At 36.8% G+C, this 14976-nt stretch overlaps 10 protein-coding genes and 1 non-coding gene across 11 annotated transcripts; 7 read left to right on the top strand and 4 right to left on the bottom strand.

Annotated features, from left to right (window-relative positions):
- Positions 1–398: 398 nt before the first annotated feature.
- Positions 399–481, top strand: KAFR0Ftrna17L. Its single transcript has one exon. It is a non-coding gene; the product is annotated as a tRNA-Leu (tRNA).
- A 562-nt stretch (positions 482–1043) lies between these two features.
- On the top strand, positions 1044–1936 carry EFM5 (protein-lysine N-methyltransferase; the record flags this gene model as incomplete). The annotated part of the gene is made up of 3 exons (XM_003958015.1): positions 1044–1072; positions 1148–1626; positions 1701–1936. 3 exons carry the CDS (start codon positions 1044–1046, stop codon positions 1934–1936), a joined length of 744 nt encoding a protein of 247 aa, XP_003958064.1.
- A 309-nt stretch (positions 1937–2245) lies between these two features.
- ERG26 (sterol-4-alpha-carboxylate 3-dehydrogenase (decarboxylating)) lies at positions 2246–3295 on the top strand (the record flags this gene model as incomplete). Its single annotated transcript, XM_003958014.1, has 1 exon — positions 2246–3295. The coding sequence occupies one exon, from the start codon at positions 2246–2248 to the stop codon at positions 3293–3295; it is 1050 nt and encodes a 349-aa protein (XP_003958063.1).
- A 294-nt stretch (positions 3296–3589) lies between these two features.
- On the bottom strand, positions 3590–4472 carry EFB1 (translation elongation factor 1 subunit beta; the record flags this gene model as incomplete). Its single annotated transcript, XM_003958013.1, has 2 exons — positions 3590–4136; positions 4393–4472. The coding sequence occupies 2 exons, from the start codon at positions 4470–4472 to the stop codon at positions 3590–3592; spliced, it is 627 nt and encodes a 208-aa protein (XP_003958062.1).
- Positions 4473–4878: 406 nt separating this feature from the next.
- On the bottom strand, positions 4879–6477 carry SWC4 (Swc4p; the record flags this gene model as incomplete). Its single annotated transcript, XM_003958012.1, has 1 exon — positions 4879–6477. The coding sequence occupies one exon, from the start codon at positions 6475–6477 to the stop codon at positions 4879–4881; it is 1599 nt and encodes a 532-aa protein (XP_003958061.1).
- Positions 6478–6663: 186 nt separating this feature from the next.
- Positions 6664–8976, top strand: CUL3 (cullin CUL3; the record flags this gene model as incomplete). Its single annotated transcript, XM_003958011.1, has 1 exon — positions 6664–8976. One exon carries the CDS (start codon positions 6664–6666, stop codon positions 8974–8976), a length of 2313 nt encoding a protein of 770 aa, XP_003958060.1.
- A 233-nt stretch (positions 8977–9209) lies between these two features.
- Positions 9210–11012, top strand: PEX31 (peroxisome biogenesis protein; the record flags this gene model as incomplete). The annotated part of the gene is made up of 1 exon (XM_003958010.1): positions 9210–11012. One exon carries the CDS (start codon positions 9210–9212, stop codon positions 11010–11012), a length of 1803 nt encoding a protein of 600 aa, XP_003958059.1.
- A 166-nt stretch (positions 11013–11178) lies between these two features.
- TFG2 (transcription factor IIF subunit TFG2) lies at positions 11179–12348 on the bottom strand (the record flags this gene model as incomplete). The annotated part of the gene is made up of 1 exon (XM_003958009.1): positions 11179–12348. The coding sequence occupies one exon, from the start codon at positions 12346–12348 to the stop codon at positions 11179–11181; it is 1170 nt and encodes a 389-aa protein (XP_003958058.1).
- A 246-nt stretch (positions 12349–12594) lies between these two features.
- PRP18 (mRNA splicing protein PRP18) lies at positions 12595–13341 on the top strand (the record flags this gene model as incomplete). Its single annotated transcript, XM_003958008.1, has 1 exon — positions 12595–13341. The coding sequence occupies one exon, from the start codon at positions 12595–12597 to the stop codon at positions 13339–13341; it is 747 nt and encodes a 248-aa protein (XP_003958057.1).
- A 138-nt stretch (positions 13342–13479) lies between these two features.
- Positions 13480–13746, top strand: STF2 (ATPase-stabilizing factor family protein; the record flags this gene model as incomplete). Its single annotated transcript, XM_003958007.1, has 1 exon — positions 13480–13746. The coding sequence occupies one exon, from the start codon at positions 13480–13482 to the stop codon at positions 13744–13746; it is 267 nt and encodes an 88-aa protein (XP_003958056.1).
- Positions 13747–13869: 123 nt separating this feature from the next.
- ECT1 (ethanolamine-phosphate cytidylyltransferase) lies at positions 13870–14865 on the bottom strand (the record flags this gene model as incomplete). The annotated part of the gene is made up of 1 exon (XM_003958006.1): positions 13870–14865. The coding sequence occupies one exon, from the start codon at positions 14863–14865 to the stop codon at positions 13870–13872; it is 996 nt and encodes a 331-aa protein (XP_003958055.1).
- Between the last annotated feature and the right edge of the window lie 111 nt (positions 14866–14976).

Below are 14976 nucleotides of genomic sequence, written 5' to 3'. Positions count from 1 at the left end.
AGCTCCTAATAAGAGATAATAGCCCAATGTTCCCTAAACTTGATAGCCTTCCTCATTCTAAACAATTATTTTATAGTATCTATTCCTGACGGAAGAATATTATTAATAGATCTATATTCAGTGTTGCCCCTCTTTACTTCTGAAAGTTTCAATTTACGATAATTCTGGCCATAACTCGCTAACTATTCTAACTTTTGCTACTTATATACGATCGTCTATAGGTTTATGAAGTACAACAGGGAGAGCAGATTATAAAAACGGTGCCTAAACGATAGTTTAAATGCTTCGGGCTTACTGGCATTTTTCCAACTCTTTTTGATTAGGTAGCTATCGTTTGGACAAAGTATCAAAGTCCAATGTGGGGTACTCTCAAAATAAACGAAACCATAAAACCGTATGGAGGGTTGGCCGAGTGGTCTAAGGCGGCAGACTTAAGATCTGTTGGACGGTGTCCGCGCGAGTTCGAACCTCGCATCCTTCATTATTTTTTGGAAATTTTTTTGCAACACCTACTGTCACACATCGACTCAGAGTTGATATGTGTAGTTACAGCTATTTTCAAGCACTTTATCACTATGGTATAGTCCGGTGAAAGTTGGAGTTAAGTCTCATTCTGCTTCTGTAAGAATCCAAGGTGATGGACTGAAGCGACCAAAGAACGTACATTTTAGAGTCATTGCAAGAAAGGAGGGACTTATCACAAACAATTGGAATAAGTTACTGCGAGATAATGTTCATGCTTTAACTCCTGTAAATTATTGGCCGGTTTAATCAGACAAGTTTATCGAGTTTTCTTCGCAAATTAAAAGCCGGTGAAAAGACTCAATCGATTCGAATTGAGATCCAAAAATTTCCAAAACTAGTGTCATGAACCATGCCAACATCCTACAGAACATATAACTATATTTTTATGTTCATACCTTTCTACTGTCAGCTGCGACGTTTTATTTTTTCTTTTTCAGAAGAAATTTCAAGAAAAAAATTTGAAATTTACAGCTTTGAGATGAGCATTGAATAGGTTAGATAAGATAGAAAAACCCACGATGTCAGACTCAGATTCAGATATTGAATTGTATGTTCACAGTATACGATAGATTTTTCTTTCCTATAGATAGTATCTTTACTAACTTTTAATGCATTTTCATAGAACATTATCAGCCAATGCTTTAGCTGCATTACAAGAATTTAAGCAGGAGGAACAACAACGTCAGGAAGAGTTCCAGAAACTTTACAAGCAGAGTGATGAAGACTTCCAGAACAAAGTGCAAAAAGAAGGTATGAATCTTTTCAAAGAAGATTGGCAGTTATCACAATTTTGGTACAACGACAACACTGCTGATACATTAGCTAGGGCTTTATTAGAAGGTGCCGACTCAGAAACAGTCATAGCTGTTGTCAGTGCACCATCAGTGTATGCTGCTATTCAAAAGATGCCTAAGGAGGATATACCTACTGAACATATTTATCTTTTTGAGTTCGACACCAGATTCGAATTATTGGCCGGTAAAGATCATTTTGTTTACTACGACTACAATAAACCAACCGAATTCGAATCAAGCATCAAGGGAAAAGTTGATAGACTCTTGATCGACCCACCATTCTTAAATGACGACTGCCAAACAAAATGTATGTACCGTTCATTGCCCTTTTTTTGATCCAATCTTTAGCCATCTCTTACTAACAATTCGTGACATTTACAGCATCTATAACCGCAAAGACATTGTTGGCCCCTAATGACAAATCCAAGACACAGAATGCTTCGTTGAAACATCGTCTAATTTCCTGCACAGGTGAGAGAATGCACGAAATTATGTTCAACGTCTATCCAGACATTCACATTACTACATTTTTACCAGAACACGCCAATGGTCTAAGTAACGAATTCAGATGTTATGCCAATTTCGAATGGGATGCATGGAAATTTACGCAAGTATAAATACCACAATGTCTAACAGCTTTAAAGTCATTTTATTTACTGATAGAGCCGTCTTTGGGACTTTTTTCGGTTTTCGACGTCCAGCGATCAATTTTCTACAGCAAGACGAAAAAACCTCTCGATAAATATCTCGTTTATAAGATTGTAAACCTTCGTTAATTGAAAACACCGATGTCTCCTGCGTGAGTGCAGTAAAAGGAGTTTCGAATTGTATATATATATATATATATCTGTCTTTATATAAGAAAACTTCTTTAGACTAAGCTTGAGAGGATTACATTTGCGAGTACTGCTTGGGACGGAGTAAGGATGAAAGAAATAAATTCTGTATTGATTATAGGTGGTGCTGGTTTCCTCGGTTTACATCTAATCCAGAAATTTTACGACATTGAACCAAGACCGAAAATTTGTGTGTTCGACGTGAGGCCATTACCTGACAGGTTATCAAAGCAATTCAATTTCAAGCCCGAAGATATTGAATGTTATGAAGGTGATTTAACGTCTCCTGAGGACGTCGAAGAGGCACTTAAAATCAGTGGTGCCAATGTCGTCGTCCATGCTGCTTCGCCAATGCATGGAGCTGCCAGTGATATCTATCAGAAAGTGAACGTTCAAGGAACAAGAAATGTTATTGATATTTGTAAGAAGATGAACATCGATGCTCTGGTATATACTTCTTCAGCAGGTGTTATATTCAATGGAGAAGATTTACATAATGCTGATGAAACCTGGCCCATCCCAGAGGTACCAATGGATGCTTATAATGAAACGAAGGCGATTGCAGAAGATATGGTATTAAAGGCAAACGATCCAGCTAATGGATTTTTGACAATATCTTTACGTCCAGCAGGTATTTTCGGTCCAGGAGATCGTCAATTGGTTCCAGGTTTGAGGACTGTCGCTAAATTGGGTCAATCAAAATTTCAAATTGGTGATAATAACAATTTATTCGATTGGACCTATGCAGGTAATGTGGCTGATGCACATGTACTTGCTGCACAAAAGTTACTTGATCCAGAGTCCGTCTCAAAAGTCTCAGGTGAAGCTTTCTTTATAACGAATGACACACCAACTTACTTCTGGGCTCTGGCACGTACGGTTTGGAAAGCAGACGGCCATATTGAAAAACATACTATTGTCTTAAAGAGACCATTGGCAATTTTTGCAGGATACTTATCAGAATTTTTCTCCAAGTTACTGGGCAAAGAGCCTGGTTTAACACCATTCCGTGTAAAAATTGTTTGTGCATATCGTTACCATAACATATCTAAAGCCAAGAAATTATTGGGTTATGAACCACAAGTACAGATCGAAGAAGGTATTAGAAGAACCCTTGCGTGGATGGATGAAGGGTTCTAATATTCGTAAGACGACTTAACATATTCTTAGATAACTAACATGTAATGAATGATCTTATATATGAAATGATAATATTTTATTGACGCAAGGCGCAAGATGCAGAAGAGAAAATGTAGTAAAAGAGAGAGTAATTATTTACAAGGAAAAATGACGTGAATATTTTCTTTAACGATATTGATTGAGATAAGGTAATTACACTAGTTATTTAGAAAAGATAGTAAGTAAACAGATGAGAAACTTCAGTGAAAAGAGAAAGCTTTTTTTATCATATTGATTTAAAAAAAAATTCTTTCCTTATAATTTTTGCATAGCAGCAACATCAGTAGATTGGACGTGGTCTTCATCGTCTTCAATAGCTTGTTGTAAGTCATCTAAAGAAACCTTGTCATCTTCAACAACACAGTTGATTTGTAATTTCTTGATACCGAAACCAATTGGAATAAATTGGTGAGCACCCCAGGTTAAACCTTCCATTTCGATGGCCTTAGTGTTGGCAACCATTTCTTCTAAATCGGTTTCATCATCCCATGGTTTAACATCTAAAGTGACAATAGATTTAGCGGCTGGCTTAGCTGGCTTGTTAGCCTTTCTAGCTTGGTATTCAGCAACTCTTTGAGCCTTTAATTTTTCAGCTTCAGCATCTTCTTCTTCGTCAGAACCGAATAAATCAACGTCTTCGTCGTCTTCTTCTTCTTCTTCAGCAGCAGCTGGAGCAGAACCGGCTGGTAAGGTTTCGAATTCGTCAGCTAAGGAAGCAACGTGGTTGAACCATCTAGAGAATTCTGGGAAAGCCTTTTGGAAAGACTTGTAAACAGCGACATCAGCTTGAGAGGCAGCAGTACTAAAAAAACAAATTGTTAGTAATAAGAGACTCAATATTATTATATTTTTTCGTTGCATTAAGAAAAGAAATAAAGAAGTTATTTTACATGAATTGTCAGAAATCGTGAAATTAATCACCTCTTTTGTGTCACTCATACCAGGGGTCTTACTTCCTGTCATAAACACGGACCAAAGAATAAGTTCATCATTCACACGTAAACAACTTCTCTTCTTCAACTAAAGAAAGCAACGCCTCAGTTGATATTAAAACATACCCTTCAACGTAGGACTTGTCGGCTAAGAAAGTGTTTAATTTTTGTAAAGTTTCAACCTTGGAGAAATCGGAAAAGGACATTTGTATAATGGATAACTATTTCAATTTGAACAAACAGAAATGAACTTGAAAAGTGTAAGAAATGAGTAAAAACGTTTATATTAAATATACTTCCATTTAAAAGTAAATTAACAAATATTCATTCAATGATCCAAGAAGTTGAAAAAAATTTTTTCACTTTCGCAGTGCTGTCTTGAAAAATTTCACTCTTTGCGATGTGCGTCGTTTTTGTGCATTTTGTTGTCCAAAGGCATTTCCCAGCCTAATGCTGCGCTCTTACCCTAACTGAAATTTGCGATCTTTTGCGCTCGACTCTGCCTGCGGGTTACTGCAGCGGTGCATGGGTGGCCCGCCTAGCGGAGGCTAGAGGATTATTTTGTTAGGGCTTGTGGGAGAAATGAGTGGGGGATAGCTATGATAATGTTGTTTACTTGGTTATTGACTTTTCTGCTTCAAGCTTATCTATATGCTTCTTCATGTCCAATAGAGTGACGATTTTCTTCAACAGTTCTTCCTGTCTTTGCACCACTTCGAACGATGGCATTGCTGGTCTTACCGGAAGACCTAGTTCGTGTAGAGTGGCGACAACTCTGTTTTGTAAGGCCGGTTTGTATGTGGGTATTCTCGTTGATCTCAGATACACACCAGGTGACAGCTTTTCGCCGTGCGTTACGACCCCCAACGCTTTCCTTTCTTCTGCGCTGAAATCTTTCAATAGAGTCTCTGCATATGCTGCCTCGCTTTTCCTCTTCATTGCTGTTTGAAGTTCTTGTTTCTGCTTCTTCGTCTTTCTAGGGGACGCCTGTCCGTCTTGAGAATGAGTCTCAATGTTTTTCCTCTCTTGCGTCTGTTGCAATTGTTGTCTTTGTTGGGCAAAATGTTGTTGTTGCTTCATCCATGGATTCTCAGGTACACCATTGTCATTCTTGCGTTTTCGTGTTCTATCTGACAACAGATTGTTGTACAATTGAGATATTCCCTGAGAAGAAAGATATTGCGACACATTTTGGGTAGATATGGGAGAATCCAATAAACGTAGTAATGCCTCTCTTTCACTGAGTGTTTTCTTTGCTGCCATCTCGAATTTTCTCGATTCAATGATTAACGCTTCTTCTTCAGCAATCTCTGCTGCAGATCTCGATAATAATCTTTGTAAATACTTTTTCCTTTCAAGTTCTTTATCCTTAGAAAAATTTAATGATTCTAATTTGACATCAGAATTATCCTTGAATTTGAAATATTTCTTTGAAACTTCATAAAATTTAGCCTTCAAATCTTCTAATGGCCTACTCTTACCATCAAATAGGTATCTGTCATCGATAACAAACCATCTTAAATCGTATTCGCGACATAATGTAAAAAGATAGGCGACTTCTTCATACGTCCATTCTTCAGCCTCTACCTTACCGCTGTTCCCAACTTCTCCATTCTCAGTGCCAGACTCTTCAACAGCACTTTCTTCCTTATTTTTCTCCTTCTCATCTTCCACATTAGATTCTCGTTCTGAAACATTCGACATAGGTGGCTTTTCAGCATTATCCTGTAGATCTAATTTGTTTGCATTAGCTTCCTTTTCTGTATTCTTGGTCTCACCACTCTTCATAAACAATTCATATTCTTCTTCTGTGAACTCTGGCAAAGACAAACGAACGCTAAACTTTGCAAAATCAGATTCCTGTGGTTCAGGCCCCAGGAGATCCTTAGAGCCCTTTACCCAATGTCTCAATCTTATATTGTTCTTACCACTTGGCTTAAATTCAGCATATGTCCATGGAGAGGGCTTTGCTTTACTCGTCAGCTTCTCCTTAAACTTACTAGAAGGTTGAACCATTACTGGGGGCTGGTTATCCCCTAATAAGTTATACAATTCCCTCTGCATACCCGTCACTTGTGGCTTCGAAACACGGCTTCCAGTTGGGGTCAGATTTGTTGATGAGCCAGCACTAGGAAGCGGCGAAGAGCCATGTATTGGGCTCTTAGACTTCTGTTTAATATTTAAGACATCAAAAATATCCGATGATGACATGATATGGTACTATCTTTGTAGTTTTCGAACCGTAACTTGTGTATTTCTCTGTATATCTATTGATCTTTATTGAGCTTTTTCTCTAATATGCGAAATCTAATATCAGAAATTCAATTGAAAAAAAGAGCCATATGATAGATGAACTCCTAAAATTAAATTGCATACTCATCAATCCTTTAGCTCGAAATGCTTTCTCGTGGACCAAATGCACTTCATAAGAGAGGGAAGATTAGAATACCTACTAAACAGGGTTTCACAGTGGAGAATTATGACGCTGCATTGGAAATAATTGATGATGCTTTTGAGAAGATCTACGCTAATAACACAGAAGAAATATCCTTCGAGAAGACATACCATGTTGTTTATAATTTGGTAATTTATAAACGGTCGGATGATTTGTACAATCACTTAAAGGAGCTCTTTACTTCCAAATTAACCGAGCTGAAAGATAGTCAATTCAGTGACCTGAATCAAGATTGGGAGATATTACAGAAAGTGGCAGAATTTTGGAAAATTCAGAGGGAAAACTTCAATTTAGTTGCAGATTTAATGATTTATTTGGACAGAGTGTACTGCAAGAGCAACAGGTTACCAGAAATTGTAGATTTAGCTTTGCACGTCTTTAGAGACATTATACTCCATCCGTTGAAAGAAGACGTTAATAAAGCGATATCTGTGACGATAAATCAAGTACGTCAGACGCCATCTTATGGTAATAGCAAGTTTGAAGTTCTGAAGGAGTTAATATCGATGTTAGAAACTATCTCAGATAAAGATGATACTTTTTTTGAAACATATTTCGAAGATTATTTCATCAATGAGACAAAGAATTATTATGATAATACAATCAGCGCAATAAATCTTCCAGCACCAGACTTATTCGCAAAGATCAAGGACCTCATTGCTTCCGAATACTCCTTAGATTTGAATTTCTTAAATCCTGACACTTGTACTAAGATAAAGACGTCCATTGAAGAATTTTTGATATCAGAAAAATTCGATGTTATATTTGTTCCATTAATCGAGACAACTTTAAAATCATGCAATAAACAGCTGTTATTCGAAGTGTATAGTCTAATTAATGAGACTTCATACAGATCCAGACTTTTGGAAATTATGGATACTATCGTGTTCAATACAATACGAGGGATCAAAATAGAAGAGTCATCTAAAAAGCGCGTACAGGTTGCCTCTGAGTGGGTTTCTCAAGTTATCGACTTCTATTTAAAATATCAAGATTTAATTGATTTTGTCCAGATTGAAGATAACGAAAATGTAGATAACGATGACGCTGCGAATGAGAGCGATTTGCCCTCTAGGTTACCTTCTTCACATTTCTTAGATACGATATTTTCAAGATACATCAACACCAACAAGAACCAAGCGATACAATTCATATGTTTTTACCTCGATTCATATCTTAGAATGACACAGAATAAAGAAGACTTAGAGAAAGCCAAGAATAATTTGCAAGACTGTACAAAATTGTTCAAACTGTTGAGAGAAAAGGATGCATTTGAAAATACATATACACAATTGCTTTCAAAGAGATTAATACAACAGAGGTCAGCATTACACATGGAAAGATTTATGGTGAAACAAATAAAGGATAATATGGGATCTTTTTTCACCTCAAAGATGGAGGGAATGCTTAGAGATATGTCTACCTCAATTGTCTTATCGAAGAGCTTTTACAAGAACTTTGTTAATGATAAAGAAAAGATAGAATTCGTACCACAGGTGTTGACAATGACATCATGGCCATTTGAAAATATTAATGAATTAATAGATGAGAATGATGTCATTTTACCACCGCGCTTAGAAGAATTGAAACAAAATTTCGAGGTTACGTACTCAAAGAAATACGGTGAAAGAGTTTTAAAATGGGCACACACTTTGGGCTTAGTAGAGATCGGGTTTCAATTTGATAAGACATATCATGAACTAGTGATGTCAACTCATGCTGCAGCTATCTTCCTCATGTTCGAAGACAGCGATGAAGTAACACTAGACATGTTGCACGAAAAGACAGGAATAGCAGAACAAGAATTGAAACGCCATTTATTATCAATGGTACTTGCACCAAGATCGAAAATTCTCAGGAAAGTCCCCAATACTAGAACCATAAGTCCAATAGATAGATTTTACATTAACTACAACTTCACAGCTCCAGTTAGAAAAATCAAGGTACAGGTTGTAAGTGGGAATATCCTGTCCTCCCGGGACTCTAATACTGCTCAGACTCCCAACAATAGCATAAATAGCAACGAAGCATTAGAAAGACAAAGAAATGTTCAAACAAATGCGGTACTCGTGAGAATAATGAAATCAAAGAGAACCTCATCATTTGAAGAGTTGCAAGACGCTGCCACCAATGCACTGGCAAGTAAGTTTACTCTTCCAGAAAGTACTCTCAAGAGAAGCCTCAACTATTTGATAGAGAAGGAGTACATCCAACGAGACTCAGACGACAACAATACATATCACTACATTCCTTAGATCATCTCTTATATACTTCATCTTAATTCCATACAAATTTGAAAATTGCCGGATCTTGATTAGAAAAATTCAACAGAATATGTTTTTCGATAGTCATCATCAGATGAGGGAAAAGGACCACTTTGATAGGAAAGCCCATATAAACATAGAAAGAGGATATCATTTGTATTGGCTTCATTGTTAAAGAGTCAAATTCTCTACATTTAGCATACAATTGCCACATTTTTTAGAAAATGAATGAAGATATCAAAACTTCTGAGAAAAAGATACATGAATCATCCGCAAAGGAAACTGATGAAGTTACCAATTCACAGTTTGTTAGATTTGGGACTCATATTGAGAATTCTAGTAAGAAGAGGGGGACGAGAAGTGCTTTGAAGAAGAGTCGGAAAATGAAACACTCCCGATCTAATAGTGTTGAGTCAGATAACGATCTTGACACAATGATTGTATCATCCCCATTATTGACATCAACGCCACCTACAATTGCAAGAAGCCTCGCTAAACTATACCCATACCTAATAGTGACGGATAAAGCTCTCAGCCTGATTACTTGGACCAATGACGAAGCCTGGCCAAGCGTAGTACTAGTTTTCATATATGTCTTAACGATACTTCACTATGAAACTTTTACGAAATATTTTGGCCATCTGATAGTCATAGAGTCATTGTGGCTTTACTCTCTTCTAGATAAATACGTTACAGAGCAGGTTTCTGCGTATCCAACGCTAGATGACATTGTTCATGTAATGAACAGGGTATCGTTAAAAGCAGATATGATGCTGTCTCCTATAAATATTTTAACTACCCAGGACATCAGAAGAATTTTATTTACTAATACTTTTTTTTCTTCCAATTACATCATAATATCATTCTTCATAATACCGCCGATCAAATTATTACTCATATCAGGAGTTTTTGCTCTGACGTATCATTCGCCATGGGCGAAACATATGAGAAGAATTCTTTGGAGATTCAGAGCAGTTCGACTTTTCATCTTCTATCTTACCGGGCTGGATCTAGACGGCGTGAATAAACATCAAAGAATATTTTATAACGTGGCCAAACAACTGCAAAATATGCCTACAAAAGGTAATGGTAGTAATACTGGGCTAAACAAAGTCAGATTCACATATGTTTTGTATGAAAATCAGCGTAGATGGTTGGGGATAGGCTGGACATCTACTTTAATGGCTTACGAGAGAGCCCCATGGACCGATGAATTTTTAAATACTGTTCCAGAACCTGGCCTATTTAAACTTCCTGAAGATGATTCAAATATGAGGTGGAGGTGGGTGGATAAAACTTGGCGTCTTGATATGACTAATGCGGGTGCTATTCAATTATCTAGTTCGAAGGCAAAAACAACGGCATCGCCAGATGCAAATGCAGCATTTATTTATTTCGATAATACATGGAAAAAGCCAACTACTGAGGATACGTACACCAAATACACCAGAAGGAGAAGGTGGATACGAACAGCCGAATTAATATGTCCATCAGGTACTGTGCAGTCTGCTGAATCTACGAGTTCTGTTACTTCAGTCATAAGTAAGGAGCCCGGAGGTAAGAACTCGACAGATGATAGAGAAGGGGATACGGTTCTGTTTGAAGATATGAGTGATAAAAAAGATAGAACAGATATTTCCTCCTTATCCGGTGGTAATAGGAAGAGAAAAGTTTCATTCAGTAATGTGAAGAACATTCGTATTATCCCCTCTACTAACGATGAAGATGAACGATATGAAAAAGAAAATATACAAGATGAATCTGAGCCTTTTAATGAATTTATTACACCAACTAGTGAAGAAAGTGGAACTATTCATGAGAGTATAAGCAAAACTGAGGGTAGAACTTTAGAAGCGGCGAAAGAAAACTTACCAGATGCACCTTTTGAGAAGGACGCCAAAAAGACCAATGGCAAGGACAACGAAACTTTAATAGAAATGGCTGCTTCAAAAAATGACAATTTTAAAAAAGATAAAACAATTATAGAAGTAAACGATTACAATAACATTGATATCAATATGCAGTAAAAAAAACTAATAATTATAATTTATATAATTGAAATCAAATATTCAAAATGACTCTAATAACGAATACAAAAACCAGAGAAATAGCTATATTTTCAAAAAAAGACATATCCTTTACAAAGAGTGTTGCTATTCCTTTATATTGTATCTTCATCCGCATATAATGGGACTATACAATATCTTCCATTTCGATGTCGTCTTCGCCTTCCATATCTTCCTCATTTCCGGCACTACCTTGCCCATTTTCATTACCGACGGAACTGTCAGGTGATTGCGATTGATCATTGGCCAGTTCACCCAATGTTGCCTTTCTTTCTTCTTCCTTCAATTTCTTATATTCGGGTTTCAAAGTGTATTTGAAAGCATATGGACCTTTCTTCACTAAAGTTGCCACTTTATCCAGACATTCTTTCAAATGTGCTTCAGGTTGCCTTGTACGTTCTTTCAACCCTTTTAATGACCAGTAATCATACTCATCGAATAATTTGAATAGATAGTCCAAAATTTCTTTCTTTGGCATTCTAATTGACTTAATGTTGCTCTTAGCCTTTTCACGACCAACTTTCAAGAAAGTGGATGTATCGGATTTCATGGACATACCTGTATGGCTCATTGTAACACCGACAGTTTGGTCCAATGTTGTGATTCTTTCTTTATTATTATATTTAACTAAGTTTCTCCGTTGTTCGACAATCTTATGGTAATTTGGATCATTCATTGAAGGCATGACTTGACATTCGTGACAAACTGTACCTGTAATTGTCGTCTTTTTTGGAATAGTCTTCACATATGGAATATATCTATCTCTACCATCTCTATCAGTCATAACCCTATGATTGAATTTCCTCCTATTATTTTTACGTTTCAATTGTTGCTGTTTCTTTTTTAATTCTTCCTCTCTTTCCTGTTTCTTGAGATAAGCTTGCCTTTGCTTTTCAGGATCTGCAGCAAGTTCTCTTTCACGTTGTTGAAACTTTCTTAAATTTTGTTCCGTAAAGACGTACTCATTTTCCACAACTTTCTTCGTAAGTTCTAGATCATACTCATGTGGGATGGAGTCATTATCATTTTCATTGAGTACTAGCTTGATTTTACTACCATCTTTATTGATCCTAATCTTCCCCAACTCTTGCCCATGAAGATTATTCCTGTCCCTCCATTTTTCAGCAAGAAACATTGGCAGTCTAACCAACCAAATTTGTCTATTGCTACGGGATAAATCCAAATCTAATGACTCTTCGTAAACCCTTGTTTCATTATTTTCAATATCGTTACCGTCAAAGACTTCTTCTTCCTGGGACAAATAGCCCTGTGCATCATTAGTAGCCTCACTAGCCATCTTAAAGACTTTTCTATAGGCTGAAGCTTCGTATCCTGGGACTCACTAGAAGTAGTTTCATTACTCTTAGAAGTAGATATTTCCTTCTTCCCTCTTCACTTTTTTTTTCCAATCGAATATTCCAATGAGTTTGTCCGGGTATCGCAAGAAAATAATAATAATAGTATTTCGATTAAAGATGAACTTTTAAAGGCAGATGGGCAGGTCGATATACGATTAGAACTGTTGCTTTACTTGGTTTATGTAATGGACTTCAGCAGTATATTGAAGCAAGAGATATTGAAGAAGCGGAGTGAAATTTCTTTGAAGGAAAACCGTGCCATAGAGCCTGAACAAGCAGAAGAACAAGATCTTCCAAAAGATGTGCATGTAAATGAAGCTTCCGTACCAGTTGCCGCTTCATCTCATCCAGTGAAGAATGATGAACTAGAGGAGGATACCACAGAAAAGGATCGAATCGATATGGTGCGAGATATCATTGAAAGAGAGTCTAAGTTACCAGTAAATATAACTATAAGAGAAATCAAGTCACTTGAAGATACAAAGGACGTAGATAATTCCAACACACTCTCTATGAAATGTAACCTTTATATACATCAACTATTGAAAGAGTGGGAAACGTCGAACTACCAGGGAGAACTTCTGGAAGAAACCAAAATGAGCCTGTTTCCCTTACTCATCCAGCTACGGAAGCTCACTATCGAAAGAGAGATACTGATATCACTAAGTAGCATATTCTTCCATCTACAGAATGACAAGGGCAAGGTAGAGAACGCATTAAATCTATATTTGAAGTTAAGTATCGGTAACGTCGCATGGCCCATTGGTGTCAGTAATGTTGGTATCCACTCAAGAAGCGCACAATTCAAGATTAGTAGGTTTGGTAATACGGATGTGGCAAATATAATGATCAACGAAACTGTAAGACTGTGGATCACGAGCATCAAGAGACTCATCACGTTTAAAGAGTGGGAATTTAATGCCAGTAAATGATGATCTGTGCATCAGCCGTGTAAAGGATCCATTAAAATCATCGCATAAATGATACTTTACATATATATAAATGCAATCTTAAAATAATCCAAACGGTATATAAAATTCTAATTTAAATTCACGTAGTGATAATTCAAAATGACGAGAACCACTAAATGGACTATCCACGAGCATCAGGCGGATCCTAAGTATTTTACGCATAATGGCAATTTTGGTGAAGCTCCATATAATGTAAAGAAGCACGGTTCAGGTAAAGGTAACTGGGGTAAACCAGGCGACGAACTTAACGATTTGATGGATTCTGGAGAGATACCACCACTTTTTAACAAAGAAAGAAGATCTTCTAATGTTAATAGCCAACTTAATGAGAAAAGATTTGAGGATATTCAAAAATATCAAATTTGACCTCTGCTTCTCAAAATTTATCACAGCTACTGTCGTATTCTATCTACCATATATTCTTTTATCTTAATGAGTTAGTATATATATTTGGCATATATGCAACCATCTGTTTTTTTATAGCTTCATCTATTCAATAATAATGCCTTTTTTCTCATTTCTCTTTATGTAGACATCACGTTGATCGTCGATACGATTTATTATGATTTGCTTGGTCAAATATCTGCTAAATTTTCCACTTTGGATTAACGGATCTGTATCAATTTCCCATTTGGTTTCAAAACTGTCCTCGTCGGTAGGATCAATTATGACACCATCAACGTACTTGCAACTCAATACACTCAATACTCTTTCTTTCAATGTCATTATTGTATTTTTGTTTCTATCTTTGAAATCTCTCAGGGTTACTCCCACAATTAACTTACATTTTGGACTATTGGCATACATTTTTGTCTTAACGTTGGCTAGTTGATCAATTTGTCCCATGTGGAAGAGATCAAAATCACCCACAACTAAAACTAAATCGTTCTCTGCTATTTTAAAACCTCCCTCAACAAGTACAGTATTTAAGTCACCTTTCCAAACAAAACAATGTTTCGAATAGCCATCCTCTGCTGTACTGTATAATTTCAAACTTTCAGCATCTGGATAATATTCTTCACCATGCTCTTCGACGGATGGATATATTCCGGTCAAGATTCTATGTATAATATCGGTAGTACTAACTCCCAAAGTCCTCTTTACTACTTTGAATCTGCCCACATCTTTCATAATTTGATAGCAATCCTCTCCATTTGCATCTAAAGTAATATCATCTCCATGAACAACGTATTTACAGCCATACTCGTCCAAAACATCTGGTTGTGTAACGTAAGGAGCGTCTTCAATTACTGAAGTGCACCATCTATTAGATCTTGTGTGTTCATATCTCTCTGGAGACGTCATAACCGGTCTACCTTTGTTAATGGTGATTTGTTCGTCACTGTGCACTCCACAGTATAGCTCACCTTCATTTGGCGGAAGTATTGTCCTACGTGCCTGTAGAATGGCACCTGCGTGCCCGTGATGAGTGAAATCAAAACAGCCGTCTATCCAAACTTTGTTAGCATCAAGTTCAATAGTCATGGCTGGCATAAGTACTCTATGCTTAGTCGATGCTTTATTATTGAACGGTTTGCATCTCTTATTATCTCGACTACTTTTTTCGAGGTTTCATAGACATGCGAAATCACAATG

The sequence above is a fragment of the Kazachstania africana genome, chromosome 6 (genome assembly GCF_000304475.1).
Source record: "Kazachstania africana CBS 2517 chromosome 6, complete genome".
NCBI classification, from domain to species: Eukaryota; Fungi; Ascomycota; class Saccharomycetes; order Saccharomycetales; family Saccharomycetaceae; genus Kazachstania; species Kazachstania africana.
Note: the sequence above shows the minus strand (reverse complement) of the source record. Positions and strands in the feature narration are given on the sequence as shown.